Below are 19,953 nucleotides of genomic sequence, written 5' to 3'. Positions count from 1 at the left end.
GTCTTGACAGAGATAGTTCTGTTGTATATGTCCCCATACTGAAAATGTTGCAGGCTTTGTTAAGCAATAAGGATGTTTTGGATAAGGCGCTGCATGTAGAATGTGGTGCTTCACCGGAAGGATACCACTCATTCAGAGATGGCTCTCGTTTTAAAGAAAATGTTCTTTTGAATGTGGAAGAATTTAGGATCGCTCTTGGGTTATATATAGATGATTTTGAGGTTGCGAATCCACTGGGAACATCCAAGAAAAAACACAAACTATGTGCAGTATATTGGGTACTTGCTAATCTTGACTCCAAATATCGATCAGCTCTTCACTCTATACAACTTGCACTTTTATGTAAGGTCAAGACTGTGAAAGAACATGGCTATGCAGATGTTCTTCGTCCTCTCATCCAGGATCTTGTCACTCTTGAGGAACATGGTGTGTATGTTGAACAGCTAGCAGAAAGTGTTAAAGGCACTGTATTGTATGTAGCAGCGGACAACTTGGGGGCTCACAGTTTGGCAGGATTCCATGAGAGTTTTGCAGCAGATCTCTTTTGTCGGTTTTGTATGTGTAAACAAGATGGCGTGCAGGATAAGGAGGTCAGATCAGGTCTACACCAGCCAAGGACAAGAGAGGACCATGACCGACATGTGCAAGAGGTTATACATGACCAAACTACGGCCAGGCGTCATGGCGTAAAAAGAGGGTGTCCACTGAATGGAAACTTGAAACACTTTCATGTGGTGGATGGTTTTCCACCTGACATTCTGCATGACTTTTTAGAGGGTATAGTACCAGCAGAAATGTCTCTTTGTCTTCATGATTTGATGGTCAAGAAGCATGTTTCTTTGGACTCATTGAATAAGGCTATTAAACAGTTTCCTTTCACATTCTCAGATAAAGCTGACCAACCACAGATCATTCCAAAGACCTTCATTTCTAAGGGATCCATTGGGGGCAACGGCCATGAAAACTGGGCTCTCCTAAGGATGCTTCCATTGATGATAGGCCATAATATCCCCGAAGGAGACCCATCATGGGAGATACTGATGCTTCTAAAAGATATACTAGAAATAGTAATGTCATCGCACTTTACTGAAGAGTTAATACACTTTCTGGTTTGCAAAATCTCAGAACATAGAGAGTTACTGCAGCAAACTTTTCCGACCTACAAACTTCGGTCCAAAGCATCATTTTATTGAACATTACCCTCAAATGATAAAAACCTTTGGCCCACTAGTTGATGTGTGGACAATGCGTTTTGAAGGGAAGCACAAAATTTTCAAACAGGTTGTGCATGACACTCGTAATTTCAAGAATGTAGCACACACCTTGGCCGTAAGACACCAGAAGATGATGGCCTTCCATTTGGATTCTGCGTCATTCTTTAAGCCTTCTGTGGAAATTGATAAAGTGAGGTCAGCTATGATTACATCTTTCCCTGAAAATGTTCAGCACTCACTACATCAGCGAAACGGCAATCAAAGTACAGTGCTGGTTGCATCTTCTGCTTGTGTTCACGGTGTAAAGTACAGTGCAGATATGATCATTTCAGTTGGATGTTGCTCGGGTCTCCCAGAGTTCCAGCAAATTACGCATATTGTTGTTATCAACACAGAAATCCTGCTAGTCAGCAGGCTTTTGACCTCATGGTATGTTGAACATTTACGTGCTTATGAGTTGTGGTGCAGTGGGGAGGGTCTCTCACAGTCACCCAGCTTTCCGAACTGAATGATGTTTTTCCCTTATCTTCCTATAGAGTGAAAGGCAATGTGTATGTGACACTAAAGCGTTACATTATATGCTGAATGACATTAAGTGGAATGGGTACTAATGTGATCTTCTCTCTGTCTAGGACCATGGGAAGCTATAAACTAAGAATCATCAAAAATGAAGAGGACATACTCAAAGTGTCACTGGATGGAAAACCAGAAACGATTGAAGAGCTGAAGATAAAAATTAAAGATAAATGCAAGCTGCAGGATGACTTTAATCTTATGTATGAAGACCCTGACTTTGGTTATTCCCTCTGCAACCTTAATGACATAGAAGACTTGCCAGCTACAAAAGCAACTGTGAAGGTCATTCCATTTGTGACACTGACACTGGTACCTGCTTCCACCTCCACCATTTCTGATGTCTCAAATGTCTCAGATGATACAGAGATTCTGTCAACATACAGCTCATCGTCATCAGCAAGACAAGAGCAATGGCCAGAGTTTTTCGACATTCCAAACTTCTCAGTTGACGTGGAATTCAGATTGAGACAGGCTAATCTTCTGTTTTTAAAAGACCAAACTTACCTGAATGTACCAAGAGACATGAAGCATGGTATTTTGGAGAAGCTTGCTGAAGCAATCTACAAATTTGATGCTTATCCAAATGAAGATAGATGCCATTCTGTAGCATTGGGCTCATAAGAAAACATCCCTGCCTGACCGGAACCAGGCTCGCCAGATGGGTGTTCTGGCTGGAAGAATAGCTTGACATACAAAATGGGGAACTATCGCACTAAACTGAGAAAAGCTGGGTGTGCAGAGATTGCTATAAATCGGGGAAAAAAGGTGCCCGGAAATGGCATCAAAAGGCCTCAAAAGACCAAAAAGGTTTGAGGTCAATTACTTACCAGACCTCCCTGAGGGGCAGAATGAAGATGGACTAGAGGCTGAAAGAAAGCTCCTGGTTGAAGAAATGAAAAAGCGGAATCCCAGTGGAACTGTCATTGCATCTAAGATGGACCAGACCTTCCCACTGCTGGAGACGGGAGATTGTGGAGGCTGAACTTCCAGTGAAAACCCTGAAGGAGCTGGCCAGCCCTTTTTACAGAAAGACAAGTACGTACTGATATTTATGTTTTTTTCTTTTTCTTTTTCATGACATAGTGTGTATTTAGGTTTTAGGACTGGTAACCAAAGGTTTTCCAAAATTTCCAAACTGGCTCAAGCCAGTCTACTCACTCACATTTCTTTCCTGTGTCTTGTAGGTGTTTGCTGAGTTCAACAGGATAGCTGCGACTAACTTGAATAGTGACTTTTTTGGTGCTATTGACCGCTACACACCACGCTTTCTTGCAATTTTCAAGTCCAAGAAAGGATGTGTTGGAGAGAAACTGGCTGAAATTGTGCAACAAATTGATTCAAGGGTCAGTCTACTATAGACTTATTAAGTTTTTGCTGTGGATTAGATTAAATAACTACTCCAATTGGCAACTGTTCTCTGCACTGTTAAGCATACATGGTGGCACCTTTTTCATATACACTTTTAAAAATGTGTTTTTGTATTGTAACTTTTGAATGTTGCATAATCTTCAACTTTATTTGTTCTATCCACTTCTAGAAACCAGATGTGACAGCAGTGCGTACCCTTGTTCTCCAAGGCATCTCTGTTCTGCTTGGTGATGACTCCAGTACATTCTACAGCACCTGCTTTGTAAGTTCTCACATCTTAAAGGAGCACATACTGTATATCACTGTGATTTCAGAACAAAGATGGGCTGCATGCTGTGACAGTTCAGTGTATACCAGCAGGGTGATGCTACCAGCCTAGCTCCTGTGAAATTATAGAAATACAACTTTTGCATATTTAAGATTCAGACGAGATAAAAACAACAACACAACAACCCACTTGTCATGCTGCAATTGTGGGTTTTGCACAAGAGGTAGAACATTTCTCTCCCTCACATACACTAGCTGTAACAGCAATAACATCTGAATAAGTTGTATATCAGGACAGACATCAGAGCTTAATTTTATTCATGTTATTAAGCTGGGTGTAAAGTGAAAACTTAAATAAAAATAGGCTGGAGGGAAGTGTTGGCAGGACAGATGACTTGATGACAATTGATAATGTCCATCAACATTTACCTGTTGTAATGTTGTTTTTCTTTGGTTGTATACAGGATTCTGACAGTAATGAGGCCTGGGCTCAGGTATCTGTAGGCTTGCTGACTGTCATCAGTGAAGATCGCCCCTCTCTCCAAATCATCTCCATCTTGACCCGTTGTCTACTGCCATCATTGTGGAAGGAGGTATTGTAATGGACAATCTCGAGAACCTACCTCAAGCACTTTGCCTCTTGTTTGGAGCGTCTCATATGCGCTACACTTGGACTACCCAAAACCAATGAAAAACACGTTTGGTTTTATTCAGCAGTGATGCTTGGCCTGGGAGAGAACAAACTCCCCCAAACTTCAAAGTCTTAAAAATCTCCTGTTGAGTTAGAATGGTAAAATTCAAGAGTGACATTTGGCATACAATCTCATTTGTTTATGAAAGTGGGTCCAGTTGCTTTTAATTGTTAAAGGAACACGCCGACTTTTTGGGACTTTAGCTTATTCACCGTATCCCCAGAGTTAGATAAGTCCATAGATACCATTTTCATCTCTGTGCGTCCGTAACTCTGTCTGATGCACACACGCTAGCCTAGCTTAGCACAAAGACTGGAAGTAAATGGCTTCAGCTAGCATACTGCTCCCAATAAATCACAACATAACGCCAACATTTTCCAATTTAAATGTTGTGATTTGTATAGTCAAATCACAATTTGTATTGGGAGCAGCATGCTAGCGAAGCCATTACTAGTCTTTGTGCTAAGCTAGACTAGCAGTTGCGTCAGACAGAGTTACGTGACTATGGAGATGAAAAGGGTATGTATGGACTTTTCTAACTCTGGGAGATACGATGAATAAGCTAAAGTCCCAAAAGTCGACGTGTTCCTTAAACTAAATTAAGGCACTCCTTTCATATTGTTTTATATCAGCCACTGGGTTCATCAGCAAGTTACATTTAGAGGCTGCAGTTCATTCATACATGTGTGAGATCTGTTGGCATTGTTATTACCCTGTCATTTTTGTACACTAACTGGATGTCACTTGTCCTTGTCAGCAGTTCATTCTTTGCCAAGTTTGTTCTTTAAACTTTATTGTTATTACAAAAGCAAAGCAGTTGTTCAGGATTGTTAAATAAAAGGTCAGAGTTGGAATAGTTTTTCCACAAAAGAAAGTTTTATGTACTGTATTTTATTGGAAGATTATTGAAGAACAATTTTGGTACCGATGTATATGTGCAGATAGGCAAACACTCTGTCCAACAGAGTCTGTTGTTCACACCCCTGGGTGTTGCTTTCACTCTGCCATAAAATATAAAAATAAAAAAAATCTTCAAAAGTACAGTGTAATAAGTGTGTCTGGTTTTGTGAGAAGACATATTCTGGGGTTGGCGCTAATACCTTGACATTGATCAGTTTAGTCTGAATTTTGTCTTCAAGTGGTACTGATAGTATAGTAATGACTAACATTTTAATCTCTTCAAAACCAATTAGTATCTCTATCAGCTATCTAAAGTACAGATTTGACTGTTTTCCCAGTAAACATCTCTGTACAGGATACACTCATAAAATCAAGTATATTTCTCAAAAATTCATACTCCTATAAATAATACGGTTAAAAAAAAATTCAATTACTTATCGGCCAAGTCAAGAAGTCAAAATCCTGAAATCCTGCCTAAAATTTGATTGATTTGAAATAACAAGGTTTATCTGTACCAATAAGATGATAAAATATAATCAGAATAAATGTCAAGGTAATGCATACTTTATACCAGATTCAAAAGGTTTTAGTACTTTGATTTTAACATTGGAAAATAAATACCAATGGTTAAGTTTCAAAGAATAAACCTGTTTCAAGTATAATGTGGTTGTGTGTTAAATATTCCTATTTTATGATACTTCCTGGTACATTTATGTGACACATAGTGAGTTTGCAGAACAGAGTTCACATATAGGTGAGCATTTGGTGTTTGAGATTGTTATTCTGAATAATAACAATCTCAATGTCAATTGATTACTGTAAATTGAAAAAGGTAAAATGAATGTATGAAGTGCTTAATTTACAGAAGTAAGAGTTACTATCAAATACGCTCTTCAAGTAACTAAAAACAAGAAATTCTAAGTTGCAAGAATTGTCACATTAGTTAGCCCAACTTAAATAATTGTGTTTAGAGTACACACAAAGCAAAGTTCACATGGTATTACTTAGTTGTTTGAAATAGTAATTCTGTGTAGTCTATACTAAGTCAGGAGTACATCTTAAGTAAATTGTCAAGTACACTGCACACATTTTTTTTAGTAACTTAAACTCAAGAGTAAGTTTACTATACTAAACAAGGATTTGTTACTACAACACGTAATACCTATTCCACTGTACTTAGTTTTTTAAGTGCAATCGGTTTGCATGCTTTTTTCAAGTAAGCTGAACTAATTGGATTTTACAGTGTATATATATATATATATATATATATATATATATATTGAATGTATTTTATCACTTAACTCTTTTACTGAACAATATTATCAGATAATTAAAGACTTTACACTTGTTGGATGAATCAAATTAAAATAGCACACGTCATGGTGTGTCTGACAAAGTTGAGACAAATGACAGTAAGATGCAAGATAGATGAGACCTTTGTCTACAAATATATCAATTTCAAATGAATTTAGTATTTAAAAATTAAAAAAATTATTTAAAAAATGTTTTGTCCCATTTCAAGAGTCAGTGAGATATAACATGAAGTTGTTACAAATAAAAAGGCTTATAAATTATACATTTTACAAAGATAAACTTATAAGTTCATGAAGATAAATATATAGCTCTGTCCTCTTCAACAAAATTGGAAATATTAGGCACAATCCAGATATTAAGATCAAGACATGCTTCCAATTTGAGAAAGCAGACAAGAGGGGTTATTGTCAAAGAAATGACCAAAAGGCCAGAATTTTAAAGTGGGTGTTGTAGAATAGGAGGAAATGTCAAGATACCAACAATTTTTTTTATTTATCCTTTGAGGGAGAGTGAATTAATGGAAGCCACTTCTGGGAAATTTCTGTAATGTAATTAATTTTAATTTTGGTGAATTGGACGGCACATACCTTTAAATAAAATTTGTTTCTTGAGTGTTTTGAATGTTTTTGTAAGGGGATATGTGTTTAAAATATTAACAGTAACAAAATAAGAAGTGTCCTTCAAAATAATTTCTAAAAGCATCGCATGTCATTCCTTGGCCTTTTGAGTTCATTTTGATTAACTGAATCAAACCCCACCATGGTGATCTTTACAGTTTTCAAAGAACTTTAATGAGAAGTCTATGAGCTGGGAGGCTGAAACTGACGCAATTTTCTCTACTTTCATCGAGTAAAAAGAACCCATGAAATTCAGTAATTACTGTTTGTCAAAAGTGGTTTAATTAAGTTCAATAGCTTTTCAAAGACAAATGTTCATACACAACACATTTGCCATGTGAAGGGGAAAATGAATGCCATTTCCTTTCTCTGCTAATTAGTATATTATAATGAAGATCAACTAAAGAAATGGCATCTACACGGAACGGATATGCTTACACACCGATATAGCTTTTGAAACTAGCAATCAATTAGATGCACAGATGACACAGATCAAATTACTCTCAATCGATTGCCCCAGAATATTGCTTATCTCATACTATGTGTGTTTCTAAGTGTGATAAATGAGAGCCATGCTTAGGAATTATTCTTGGAGGTTGAGTTTTAAAGCTACCACCATTCTTGTGATCTCAAACCAATGAGAAATAAGATTTGTGCAGTAGAAACAGAACAAACCTCTCCCCCTATGAATGACTAAAAGACCACAGAAAATATACAGCACTTCCTGCCACAAATCTCCCATTGATTTTTCTTTTAACACTAGCTAAATGGAGATGCACTACAGCACTCTGTTTGATGAGATTGCTTTAATATGTTAATACACATACATGTTTGTACAACAGCATCAACACAACACAATTCCCACAACAATCCGTTGGTCTAAATTACTACCACCACCAGCCAATCTACCCATAAATTGATTTTACATGGCATGGAAACTATTTGTATAATTATACCAATGCTCTTCACATATCACATAAAACACATAAATTGAGATCTTAATGTGCATTTCCCTTTGACAACAGTATGTTAAGACTTGCATAAATTACAGATTCACTTATCAAAAATTACATTAATATTACATTAATTTAGAAAATGCACCCCTGATATACTTCTGCCACTTTATGTACAAAGCAAAAGTGTGGCACTAAAAAATGTCTAATTCATAAGTTCCTCTAAATCTATGTCAGATATGGTTAACAAAACGTAAACAAATACCTTCAATTACATTAGGCAAAATGCACTCAGTGCTGAGATAAACTGTTTGAGCTGCATGTTTTCTGTCTCGTAGAGGGATTTATTGCCAGGTCTCAAGTAAAGTTAATTGTCTGCAAAAAATGTGTGGATCAATGGTGCATAATTTGTAGGATGCTGTTACTCACATTGTCCGTCGGCATCTGGCTGTGTATTTGATTAAATGACATTAAATGCAAAAGACCTATTCTTGGATGGTTAGTCTTTTGTGCACAATCTAAAGGTGAGTATTGATCACTTATTGAGCTTCTAATCAAGTTCAGTATGTGCATGTGCAATCTCATTAGTCTGGCTGCTTATCACGTCAAGCTATTGCTAGCTAATGATGTTGGAGTTTTGTAATTAATTCTTCATGTTTCAAAAAATGAATTATGCATAAGAAATTGATCTAGGTATGACTTACGCTTGTTAACAAGTGAGGATCTATTATTATACAATATACAGAGAGGAAACATGAATGGTTCAACATTTATGAATCAATCAGTGAAATAATGTTCTTAAAGTCACTTGAGACTGAGTAAAATAAAATCTTGTGGCTTTAGGATCAGGGTTAGATTGTGGTAATTACAGATGAGTATGTCATTTTAATGAACTAGTTTTGCTTTTGCAAGCTTTGCTTTTGATGAAAAGCTTTTTTGATGAACAAATGTTGAATGTTTTGAAATCAGAACAAATGAACAGTACAAAGCATGATTTATACAACCAATGAACATAATCATAATGCACAAAGGATTAAAATGCCTAATGCTTATACTGCATACAGTAGTACACTATTGCATTGCCTCAGGACAACAGCAGAGAAGAAGTTTAAAGCCTGAAAATATATTTGGGACAAAGAAGGTAAGAAATGTAACTTAGAGCTGGAAACCTCAGAGACCCAGAGTGGCAGAATTACAACATTTGTTTACAGCAATTAAAAAATATGGGCCAACCTATTTATTTATTTTATATTATTAAACATGGTATGAAACAATCACATAGTAGCTGACACTTTGAACTGTATCACAACAACCGTTTTGGTGGAGGAAATTGCATATTGAACGTCACTGTCACAGCTTGATAAAGTCACACAATAGGCATTATAAAATGAGTATAAAGAATATTCTAGGTTCACTACAAGTTAAGCTCAATTGACAGCATTTGTGGAATTATGTTGATTGTCACAAAAAAGATTTCGACTCGTCCCACCTTTTTGAAAAAACTGCAGAAATCTAGGTTACAGTGAGGCACTAACAATGGAAGTGAATGGGGCCAATTTTTGGAGTGTTTAAAGGCAGAAATGGGAGGCTTATCATTTTATAAAAACATTTACATGAATTCTTCTGTTAAAACTTGCTTATGATTTGAGATGTTAAGTTGTTGCAAGTGATGTTTTTACTGTCGTTTAAGGGTTTACGGTGTTACATTGTCATGGCATTGAAGCAGTAAAATTGGATAAAACTTTACTCAGAACAGGATAGTAAGCAATTTTATCACACTAAAATCATGTTAACACACATATTGCTTACGTTTGTGGCTGTCATTTTAAAACAGTGAGTATTTTAACCTTTACACTTTGGCCACATTTGCAGATTTTTTATTTTATTTCTTTTTATTTAAAGAAAAGAAAAGGAGGGACTAGTCAAAATAAATTTTCGTAGTAATCAACATCATGCTTCAAATGCTGTCGATTGATCATTTTTTTCCCCATTGACTGCCATTGTTTTCTGAAGAAGAAGAAAAAATCATAATAACCCAAAAACAAAATATGCTTAAAAATCAAGATTTTTACAATCAGTTGCTTAATTCAAGGAGTGGTAAAATACATTAACAATCTCTAAGGGTTAGACAAAAAACTAAAAGTTTATTCATGATTCTATGATTTCCAGAACTGATATCCAGGGATTGTTTATTTCTTTAATACATACATTAATTTCCTTCTTTTCTATTTGGGTTTCAAAAGGCAACTGTTGTAGTGGTTTTTAACACACAGATGGCGCTCCAGCCCTCTATTTCTTCCATTCAGTCAAGTAAGAAATACAAACGTATAATCTTATCCAGTTATGTGATAGTAGGGGATGCTTATACGCTACGGGAAAGGGGAACTTTAACAACCAGGTAAAGATGATGGCTTCATTTGAATCAGTTGCCTACATGCAACAGTGGCATCCACTCGTGCCGTTCACATAACGTCATAATTGCTCCCAGCATGTAACTACGCAAAGTTGAAACCCTATGGACTGAATGGGGTTAGAATAAAGAGTCTGTCTAAAGACGAATGCTGCAGTGGTGTCAGGTACACTGCATTGTCAAAGTCATAGCCACAGTGGATTCCGTTCTGCTTGGACATTCTTTCTTATTAAGGGGTGGAACTGTTAATTAAAGATCTTAATGGTGCTAATCGGCGAATATTCACTTTTCAGTTGAGCCGAAAGGATCGACCTTCACCAGAAATACGAGCACATGCGCAATACCTTAAACAGCGTCAACGCAGAGATCAGTGTGCGTACGTCGGACTTCGGAGCGCACATTGTCGGCCAAACGAGCGCACAACAGCACTCTGGCATCAAATGTGCAATAACTGACTTGAACTTTTAATAGTTTCTGGAAATGATCACGTTATCTTAAGAAAACAAATAAGCGTTCTATTGAACCAATGCTGAAGACATGATAAAGGAGACATTTAGAGGTTGAACTTTACGCACAGACTTGTCGTGATTTCATCCTATTTTTCTCTGTGTCAGTGGTGTTTTTATTCTCTTCTCGTGTGGTGGGTCCATCAGTGAAGCTCTGAGCGCTTGTTGGAGTGCCGAATCTGACCGGATGTGTACAGTATATGATGTCTGATCACTTGTTCCTCACTAGCGCGCAGCTGACGCGCAATGGATTTATCGGGAAATTTGTTATAGGCTATATCGCATTTAACCGATTTATCTGCTCTATGAATGCATCTGAATAAAGCGACGATGATATTCGTAACTTTTTGGATAATGCTGCCTTTCCTTGGTAAGTTGAGATGAATTTGTACTCAGGTTTTTTTTTGTTTTTTTTTTTCGCCTTAGATCTGTAACAACTTTAGGAAAACTATATTAGAATTCCGATGCATATTTTTCTAATATATTTTAATTATTGTTTTATCATTAGTATATTATTTGACCTTTTATATGAATATATATATATATATATATATATATATATATATATATATATATATATATATATATATATATATATATATATATATATATAGTGTAGATCTGTTGCATCAAATAAGTTGTTTTTCTTTTGTCTGTTTTTTCTTTTTCTATTTGTTGATTAAATTGGGTACATTAAAGTTATTGGTGTACGTCTTATTACCTTACGTAGCCTTACAGTTAGAACGTCGTAATGTCAAACGCGTTTATTTTTTTTATTTTTTTTTTTCTTTGTTTGTTTGTATTTATCCTTTCGTTAGCACTTTAATTTGTCTTTTTCCCCTACACAGATTTAATGCACTTCTCGCAGGCATATGTGATCGCACAGTCTCGATCGGTTCGGCTGGACTGCGTCAGGGCTCATGAACAGTGTTTGGGGAAGTACGGCTGCAGCACCAAGTACCGAACCATGAGACAGTGCGTGGCCGGAAGAGCGAGTAACTTCACCATGCTGGCTGAACCCGAGGCACAGGATGAGTGCCGAAACGCAATAGAGTCCATGAAACAAAGTCCTCTGTACGAGTGCAAGTGCAGGAGAGGAATGAAGAAAGAGAAGAATTGTCTGCGGATCTTCTGGAGTATATACCAGAGTTTACATGGTGGGCTGATCCTTGATTGAAACTCATGTTGATTAGAATCCAGTCTGTGTAATGATTAGAATCCAGTCTGTGTAATTATACTTAGCCTATTCTCACTTAGATGGACTACTTTATACTTTGAAAATGCAAATATGCATAAAAACATTCAGAACAGTCAAAACCATGTCTGGATGAAGTAAAAAAATAAATACTGGTTCCATACAATCCCATTTTGAATGGTTAACTGTTATTTGATTGCTATTTATTTCTACGATAGTATGCCATCTTACTGGTAGTTTGTTGGTGTTTATCTTCCAGCCAATGATTTGTTGGAGGATTCGCCATATGAGCCAGTAAACAGCCGTCTGTCTGATATTTTCCGTCTGGCTCCCATAATATCAGGTAAGTCGGAATGTCCATTCCCTAAAAATTAAAAATCTGTCATCATTACCTCACCCTCATGTTGTTCCAAATTCCTGTGACTTTATTTCTGCAGTGGATAAGAAGATATTAGGCAGAATGACAGCCTCGGTTACCATTCCTTTCATTGTATGGAAAAAAAAGATTAAATGAAAGTGAAAGGTGACTAACCTTAGGTTAGCATACGCCTAACAATTATTTAGTGTTTCACGAGAAGAAGAAAAAAGAAAAGAAAATCATACAGTTTTGGAGAGTAAATGATGACAGAAATTTCATTTTTGAGTGAACTATACCTTTAAAAGGACATATCTGTCAATTCATAATGATTGCAAATAGTTTGTTTTGTCTGTTGATCCTAAATATATGCTAAATGTTCAAGACTTACAGTCTTGACCAAGCTCATGAGTTTACAGTCTGTATGTTCAGCATGTCAAATAGCATTGTTTTATCCTGCCTGGTTCTGTTGCCCAGACGGGGACTCTTGCAAGTCACTATAGGTAAAAGTGTCTGCCAAATTAATACATTTGAATGTAAATTCCAGGTGACTTTTAGAATGACCCACCTAAATAGCCATCTAAATTAGTCATTCACTAAAATGTGCTTTGGAACCGTCATGGTGGTACAAGTTTGATTGATTGAGACTTCTAAAAAAATCAATCCCTTATGCATTCCTATAAAGGACTGGCAGAACATGTGCTTTTGATGGAGATGGTAAATTATGCTCTGTAGATGTGCTGTTCCTCCCCCAATAAACAACGAGGTTTGTTGGTGTTGAACATATCATTGGCTACAATCTCTAAATCTGATCTGTGCCTGGTTGTAGAAATTCTTAGGTAAATCTACATGGTCATAGACAGTATCTCGGTGTGGTTTTTGTTTGCTTCAGGTGCTCAATTTGTCTTGAAATAAATGTGAATATAGCCGACTCATAAGGAACATGAGAGCATGATGCATGAAAGTACAAGGGAGGTAGAGACCCCCATACCCCACCCACCCGCTTAATTCCCTCAACCTTAAATCAGTAAAACTGTACAGCTTTTGGGAGTGCAGTCTTGTTCTTTCTTGAAGCATCAATATGTGTAAAGATGCAGACTGTACAAATGGCTTAAATATTCCCCTTTACAGTCTGAATGTTTAGCCCCTTGTTAATTCTATAATCACCAGTGGATTTATATTTGAGGATTATAAACACCTGAACATCATAGGCTTGCTTTTGTTCTACAATTCATCCTGACATGTGTGTGTCTATACCAGCAGACAAGTGTTTTAGAGAGCAAGTGAGAGACAAACAATGAATTTATATTCATATTTAGATACTCAATTCAGAGGCATATTAATCTAGTGCAAACCCCTCATAATTAGCTCTTAAATGTTCTACTTAATTTCTAGAGTAATTTCATGTTCAATACTGGAAAAAGGTGCTGGCATGTCCAAGCAACTGCTAGTAATAATTCTCAGCTGGGCTATACAGCAGTGAGCTGGATGTTTATGGCTGCTGCCTGTACTGCTTCAATAAAAACTCATTCAGTTGAGAGGTTTTGGACCCACTTTGCCAGATCTCTACATGGCCCAGATGGAGACACATTTCCATTTTTGAAGATCACTAGAAGAGGAGGTGCAGTGTCAGAATGTTACAGGCCTGATTAATTTATAGAATGCCCTCTATATCAAAATAATAAACTAGATAGTAACTAGAGTACTACCAAACTTATTGTTTTACAGAATAGTGTGGAGAGAGGGCAAGGAACAGTCCGTCTCCATTGGAAAACATGCCAGGGAACATTTGTTTGGTGTTCCAGTATTCAATGTGCACTTTATTGGTCAACTTTATGTAAAATGTATTTAAAATGATTTTTCATGCTGCCATTTTTCATGACTGTTTAGGCACTGTCTTCAGTTACTGCTTAAACAGCTATAAAGAATTCAGAAACAGTTCTCGACTTGTTTTGGATGTGTAGCCAACCATACATCCACAAAAATAAGTATTTTAATGAAAAGTGTATTAATCAAAATTAATTAAACACAATTATAATATAAAGGGAAATAATCTGATTATGTTTCATATGATTAAATCAACCTGAATAAATTAGATTTTAACAAAAAAGCGTTTTTTTAAGGGTCAGATCAGGTAGAAATTTGTACAGAATCTCCTTAGTGCTAAAGTGTGACTTTTTTAATCCTTTTTAAATGTTAAAATACATTAGTAGTAATAGAATATCCTTATGGGAAACATAAAGGATAGGAAAAGATAGAACATTAGTCAACAGAGTATCAGCTTTCTCAAAAATCTTTTTATAGTCCTGACTAACAGACATGCCTTCTCATCTACAGTAATTGCAGCTGTCCTAGGCTTTAATGCATAATTGCAGTGTTTCGTTAAATGTGTTCAGGTTACACTTCCTGTCAGGAACAGCTGAGAGCAATGTGAATGGCTGCATTAAGACTCTAATAATTGCTGAGCAAGACAGTTAACTTACCAACTTGTTGTTTTAAACTTTAACAAGCTTAATGTTCTCCATAAAGATGCAACATTGAGGAAATGTTTGTGTAATGTTATTAAGAAGGAAGGGTTACAGACTTTTGATGCATCTTGGATGGTTTGGTTAAATGGGTATTGTAGAGCTTAGAAAAACTGCAGTCTTTGCTATTTGCAGTACAGGCACATTGTGTCCTCTTTATTTTATGCCACACCCACCTTGCATCGATTTTGTCGGTATTGGGTTTTAGAAACAGATTCTTTTGAGCTGTGGGATCACAAGAAAATGAGGGGAAAAATAAATCATGTTAGGGGAAAGGGGGAAAAGACATGCCCAGTTTGGTAAAAAAAAAAAAAAAAAAGTGTTGCAATGGTAAGGCAGCATTGAATTGCATTAAATTTAATTCTACAGTGTTTGTCAGTAGGCAGGAAAATTAGAAATAATTATGATGCTCATGGGGTTTTTCACAGTTAAACCTGAAGTGTGTAATTTCTGCTCCACTAGCATCACCACACCAAATTGCAAATATAAAGATTTTTTTTTTTTTCAAACAAGTTTCCATGAACAGACACAAAAACATATCAGAATAAAAGATAGGCCTGTCCCAAACTCATGCCATTTTCGAGCCATTGTTGCTTTGTCAGCCTGAGATATAATATTTTGAAAGTGCCACAGAGTCAGTGTTAACAATTTTTGGGCAAATCAACCTACATGGCTTACATATTTGTAAATTTGTCATTCCATATTACAGTACATTTACATTAATATTACATTATTGCATTTGTCAGACGCTTTTAGCGAGTTACAGTGCATTCAGGGTATACATTTCTTCAGTTTGTGTGTTCCCTGGGAATCAAACCCCTGATCTTGGCATTGCTATCACCATGCTCTATTAGCTTAAGAAACCCAATATAAGAACATCAGTACTGTAATTGCAGGATTCGAACTTGCATCCCAGTGAATTTATAGTTCATCGCCTTAACAACTCGGCTACAACTACATATTCAGCTGGGATAGGAGAAAGTTCATTGAAAAAATGACTTTCAGCTTCATTTTTCAAGTACAGTAAAGTATTGTATGTCTACCTTCACTTGAAATCCAACATGCATGGTCATACAGTTGGTTAGGAGAGAAAATAGAAGAATACTTCTCCATGGGCTATAATGGACTTTTCATGGCCTTTATCTACCTGATCATATGACTCTCTTTTATTTCTCTCTTTGTCTTTCAATGCTGTGGCAATGCAGTGAGCCTTTCCAGAAACATTTTTATCGTGCCATTAATCTAAACCAAGAACCATGAGACATTCAGACCAAATAACCACTGGAATAAATTTGCCAGGAAGTACTTGAATTAAAATGGGTTCTTTTCATAAATCAATAAAGAAGCGGCCATGAGAGAAGAAGAATGATCTTACTGTCACTGTAAACCGAGAGTTGTGCCACCTGATCTGACAGCAAGCATCTGGAGTAACGAAGACGATGAGAAAGCCAGCGGTTTGGATAAGGAAAGAAAGAGAGGGGGAAAATAAGAGAACTGTATGGAAAGATAAAAGTTAAGACCTGAATGATGTTTTACTGTCAACCACTCTACCCGTTCAGACTGATGAATCTTGTTTTATGCTTGTTAATTGATTTCCTTGTGTACCTGCTTTGGTCTGCAGGCTTGTCAATAATGGAGTAGTCACACGTGGCCATTCTTTTACTCAGATTTGTGCTGTGTTAAAGGGATAGTTTACTCAAAAATTTAAATTATCTCATCATTTAGTCACCCTCATACCATCCCAGATGTGTATGACTTTCTCTCTTCAACACAAACAAAGATTTTTAGAAATGATCTCTGCTCTATTGGCCCTTACGATGCAAGTGAATAGTAACAAGAACCCAGAAGGTCCAAAAAGGACATAAAGGCAGCATATAAGTAATCCATGTAATCCACATTTCCAGTGGTTAAATCCATGTCCTCAGAAACAATATGATATGGAGGTGTTGGTGAGAAACAGACCAATATTTAATAACTTTTTTTGCAACAAATATCCACATTTGACCAGGCCTAACCACCAGAATGTTGAAGTGAAAGTGAAAGTGTAGATTTATATATTAAAAAAAGGACTTAAATACTTATCTGTTTCTCACTGACACATCTATCGCATTGCTTCTGGATTTACCTACTGGAGTAGTGTGGATTACTTTACGCTGCCTTTATAAAATGTTTTGGACCTTCAGAGTTCTTGCCACCATTCACTTTCATTGAATGGACCATCAGAGCTGAGATTTGTGTTCTGCAGAAGAAAGAAATTGATCCACATCTGGGATGGCATGAAGGTGAGTAAATTATGAGATAATTTCCATTTTGGGATCTCCTTAAGAATTCAGAATTAATTTGGGGCCACTGTACATCTGTAATTGTGTCCTTAATTGTCTGATAAGTCCAAAATCACTTTAACATGATTTTGGTTTGTGTCATGTGTAGAAACTTTCACAAAGGCAAAGGAAGACAAGTAAACAGTTCTGTTTGTTGTACTCTTAACAGCTGTAGTGCATTGCTAGCAGGAAAGTGAGATGAAGCATAAAGAGTGGCATCCATTTTTCTCATGGCAGGACTGACGGTGCCCCGGTCATCTGAATTATTCACACATTCTTGCTGGTCTACATTGTAGTAACAAGTCCCGAGTGGCCCTTTCGTCTTTGAGACCACATCCTCTTCTCATACAAGATGGCTCACATCCTTTCATGTGGTGCTTAAAGTAACAGTTTGCCTGTATTCAGTCATGCCACTAATCCAGAAATAGTATAAGATTGAATATGAAACTGACAGTCTATTTGAATATGAATATAGAACAAGAAACTGAATCTATTGACAGAACAAATGGGTTAATTATAAAGAAATGTTAAGATTTGTTAGCCTAAATTAAAATTGTTTTGACTATATATATATTAAAAGCCTTTATTGTCTGTCTAATTTTAATTTTGTTTTACTCAGTGCCAGTTTTGATCCATAATTCCATTCTCTAAGTAATGACAATAAATTCTTTCATTTTTTTTAAACATTTCAGTAGGATGAAATTCATATGCATTTGAATTGGCATGGTTTACTTCACTGGTATTGGCACGAATCCCAAAAAAGTCTATAAGAGAGGAAAAGGTTATTAAATATGAAAAAATGGTCCTGTCAGAAGTTATTGTTTGGAAGTGCAATTTGATTTCCAATCTCATTTCACATCATTGACGTGGATGCCAGGACTGTACGGTCCATGATTGCCAACCAGCTGCCAAACAGCCTGAGGCAGAACAAGACAGAGAGAGAGAGAGAGAGCATTTTATATTTGTAAAGATACAGACTGTTTTCCACATTTCATAGTACACCTAATAAATCTCTGCAATGAGATAAACATGCAAACTCTGTGAAACACACTACGCAAATGCCCATCATCTCACACTGTCTGTCTCTTCAGAAAACATGTAAATAGCTTGAAGATTGCTGGAGGCAAAAGCGGCATTTAAAGCTTGCGCATGCTGCGTTGTGTATAGCTCATAAGCGGTAGGTAATTACAAATGGCTGGGTGGTTGATTACAAATCATTTAGCATCAATAATTCTGACAAATGTGAAAAAAGGGGGGGAAACATGGAAAAGGTTTCACATACAAAATACTTGACAGCAGCATAACAGAATGCTAACTATCATTTGCTTGCCCAAACATGTCTGTCTGACTAACTTTTATACAAGCTGTACTGTTGGGTTCGAGTCCACCTTAGTCGAGTCTGAGTCAAGTCTGAGTCTTTAAACAATCGAGTCCAAGTTAAGTCCGTGTCCAAAAGGGGCCGAGTTGAAATCAATACCAAGTCCATAATGGGCAGAGTCCGAGAACGAATGAATCGGTTCAAGAATCAGAATTAAAATTGTATCCGTAAACTCAACATCAATATTTTAAGCTTATTTTAACCTTAACAACTTAGAAAAACAATTTGTCAATAAAAATGCAAAAAACAAATGATACGTATCCTGCTGAACAAATTTCAAAGTGGTTTCAGAATGAAAGCATATGCTTTAGTTGTATGAAGACAAAACTGTCCATCAGCACACTTCTTATCGTGTTCTGTTGACATTTCAATTATTTGTTGCTTTTTCCCCTCCACTCAAACATACACCAAAGAAAGTGAAAGCTAGTTATAGTTATTGTTTCGAATTTTAATTTAGTTTTTATTTGGTCCATTCATTTTAGTTTAGTTTTATCTAAAATTATGTGTAAAATACATTTAATGTGCATAATACATTTAATAAATTGTAATATTAAAACATTTTATAATGCTCATAAAATTAAATAAATAAACATACAATAAAAATAGAAAATATTTATATACTGCAGTACTACACTTCACACTTTTCAGTCATCCTGATGTGTCCAGGTGTAAGGGGCCTACTTCCCTAAAGTCAAGATCAAACTCCCCTTGGGCTGATGTTTCGTTCTTTTTGCATTATATTTAGTATGGATAATAGATGAATAGAGACTTCTCCCCTCAACTGTGCTCTTCATTGTATTTTCATGACTTTTTTGCCATTGAAATGCAAGTGTCAGCTTTACAGCTAACACAGAGATTGAGCTACATATATGTGATGGACTGAGTTGTACAATTTCCATCTTGGTCTATTTCATCCGTTATATTAGTTTAAGTGACCCTGATACGTAGTAAATTTGATTTTGTTTCGATGTAGTCAACATTTTAAGTGAGAAATGACTTTGCGTAGTTAGCGTGACTCTGATAAAACATTTGTTCTATTTAATAATTTGCAGAGTTGTGAACATACGTTTTTTTAAAGTGTACTTACCTTAATTGTATTTCTGGATGAGAGCGGCAGAGCACATCTGGCAAATGACAATTTCTTTCCCTCACACATGGGCACAGGCGAGAGAGTTAAAAACGTACTTTGAAAGAGTGCGCGCTGCTGCTCTCAGCCAGAATTATCACACATAAGGACATTTATGCATGAAACCTCATGCGCAGTATCAAATACACAGAATGTATGATAGTACTAACTGTAAAGAGCACAACGCACAACACCTTGACCAGAATATGGATGAACATGACTCAGCTGCGAGCAAG

General features: G+C 36.3%; 1 protein-coding gene across 1 annotated transcript in view; it reads left to right on the top strand.

The window, feature by feature from the left end:
* The first annotated feature begins 10,524 nt into the window (after positions 1-10,524).
* The window catches only part of LOC127633569 (GDNF family receptor alpha-1-like), a 33,311-nt gene continuing 23,882 nt past the window's right edge, over positions 10,525-19,953 (top strand). The window contains exons 1-3 of the mRNA XM_052112767.1: positions 10,525-11,187; positions 11,666-11,974; positions 12,272-12,355. Of these exons, the coding sequence (XP_051968727.1) occupies positions 11,127-11,187; positions 11,666-11,974; positions 12,272-12,355 (454 nt within the window). The 5' untranslated portion in view covers positions 10,525-11,126. The remainder of the gene's footprint in view (positions 11,188-11,665; positions 11,975-12,271; positions 12,356-19,953) is intronic.

This window comes from Xyrauchen texanus, chromosome 40 (assembly GCF_025860055.1).
Source record: "Xyrauchen texanus isolate HMW12.3.18 chromosome 40, RBS_HiC_50CHRs, whole genome shotgun sequence".
In the NCBI taxonomy this organism is placed as follows: domain Eukaryota; kingdom Metazoa; phylum Chordata; class Actinopteri; order Cypriniformes; family Catostomidae; genus Xyrauchen; species Xyrauchen texanus.
The sequence above is the reverse complement of the archived record's forward strand: the minus strand, read 5'-3'. Positions and strand labels throughout refer to the sequence as shown.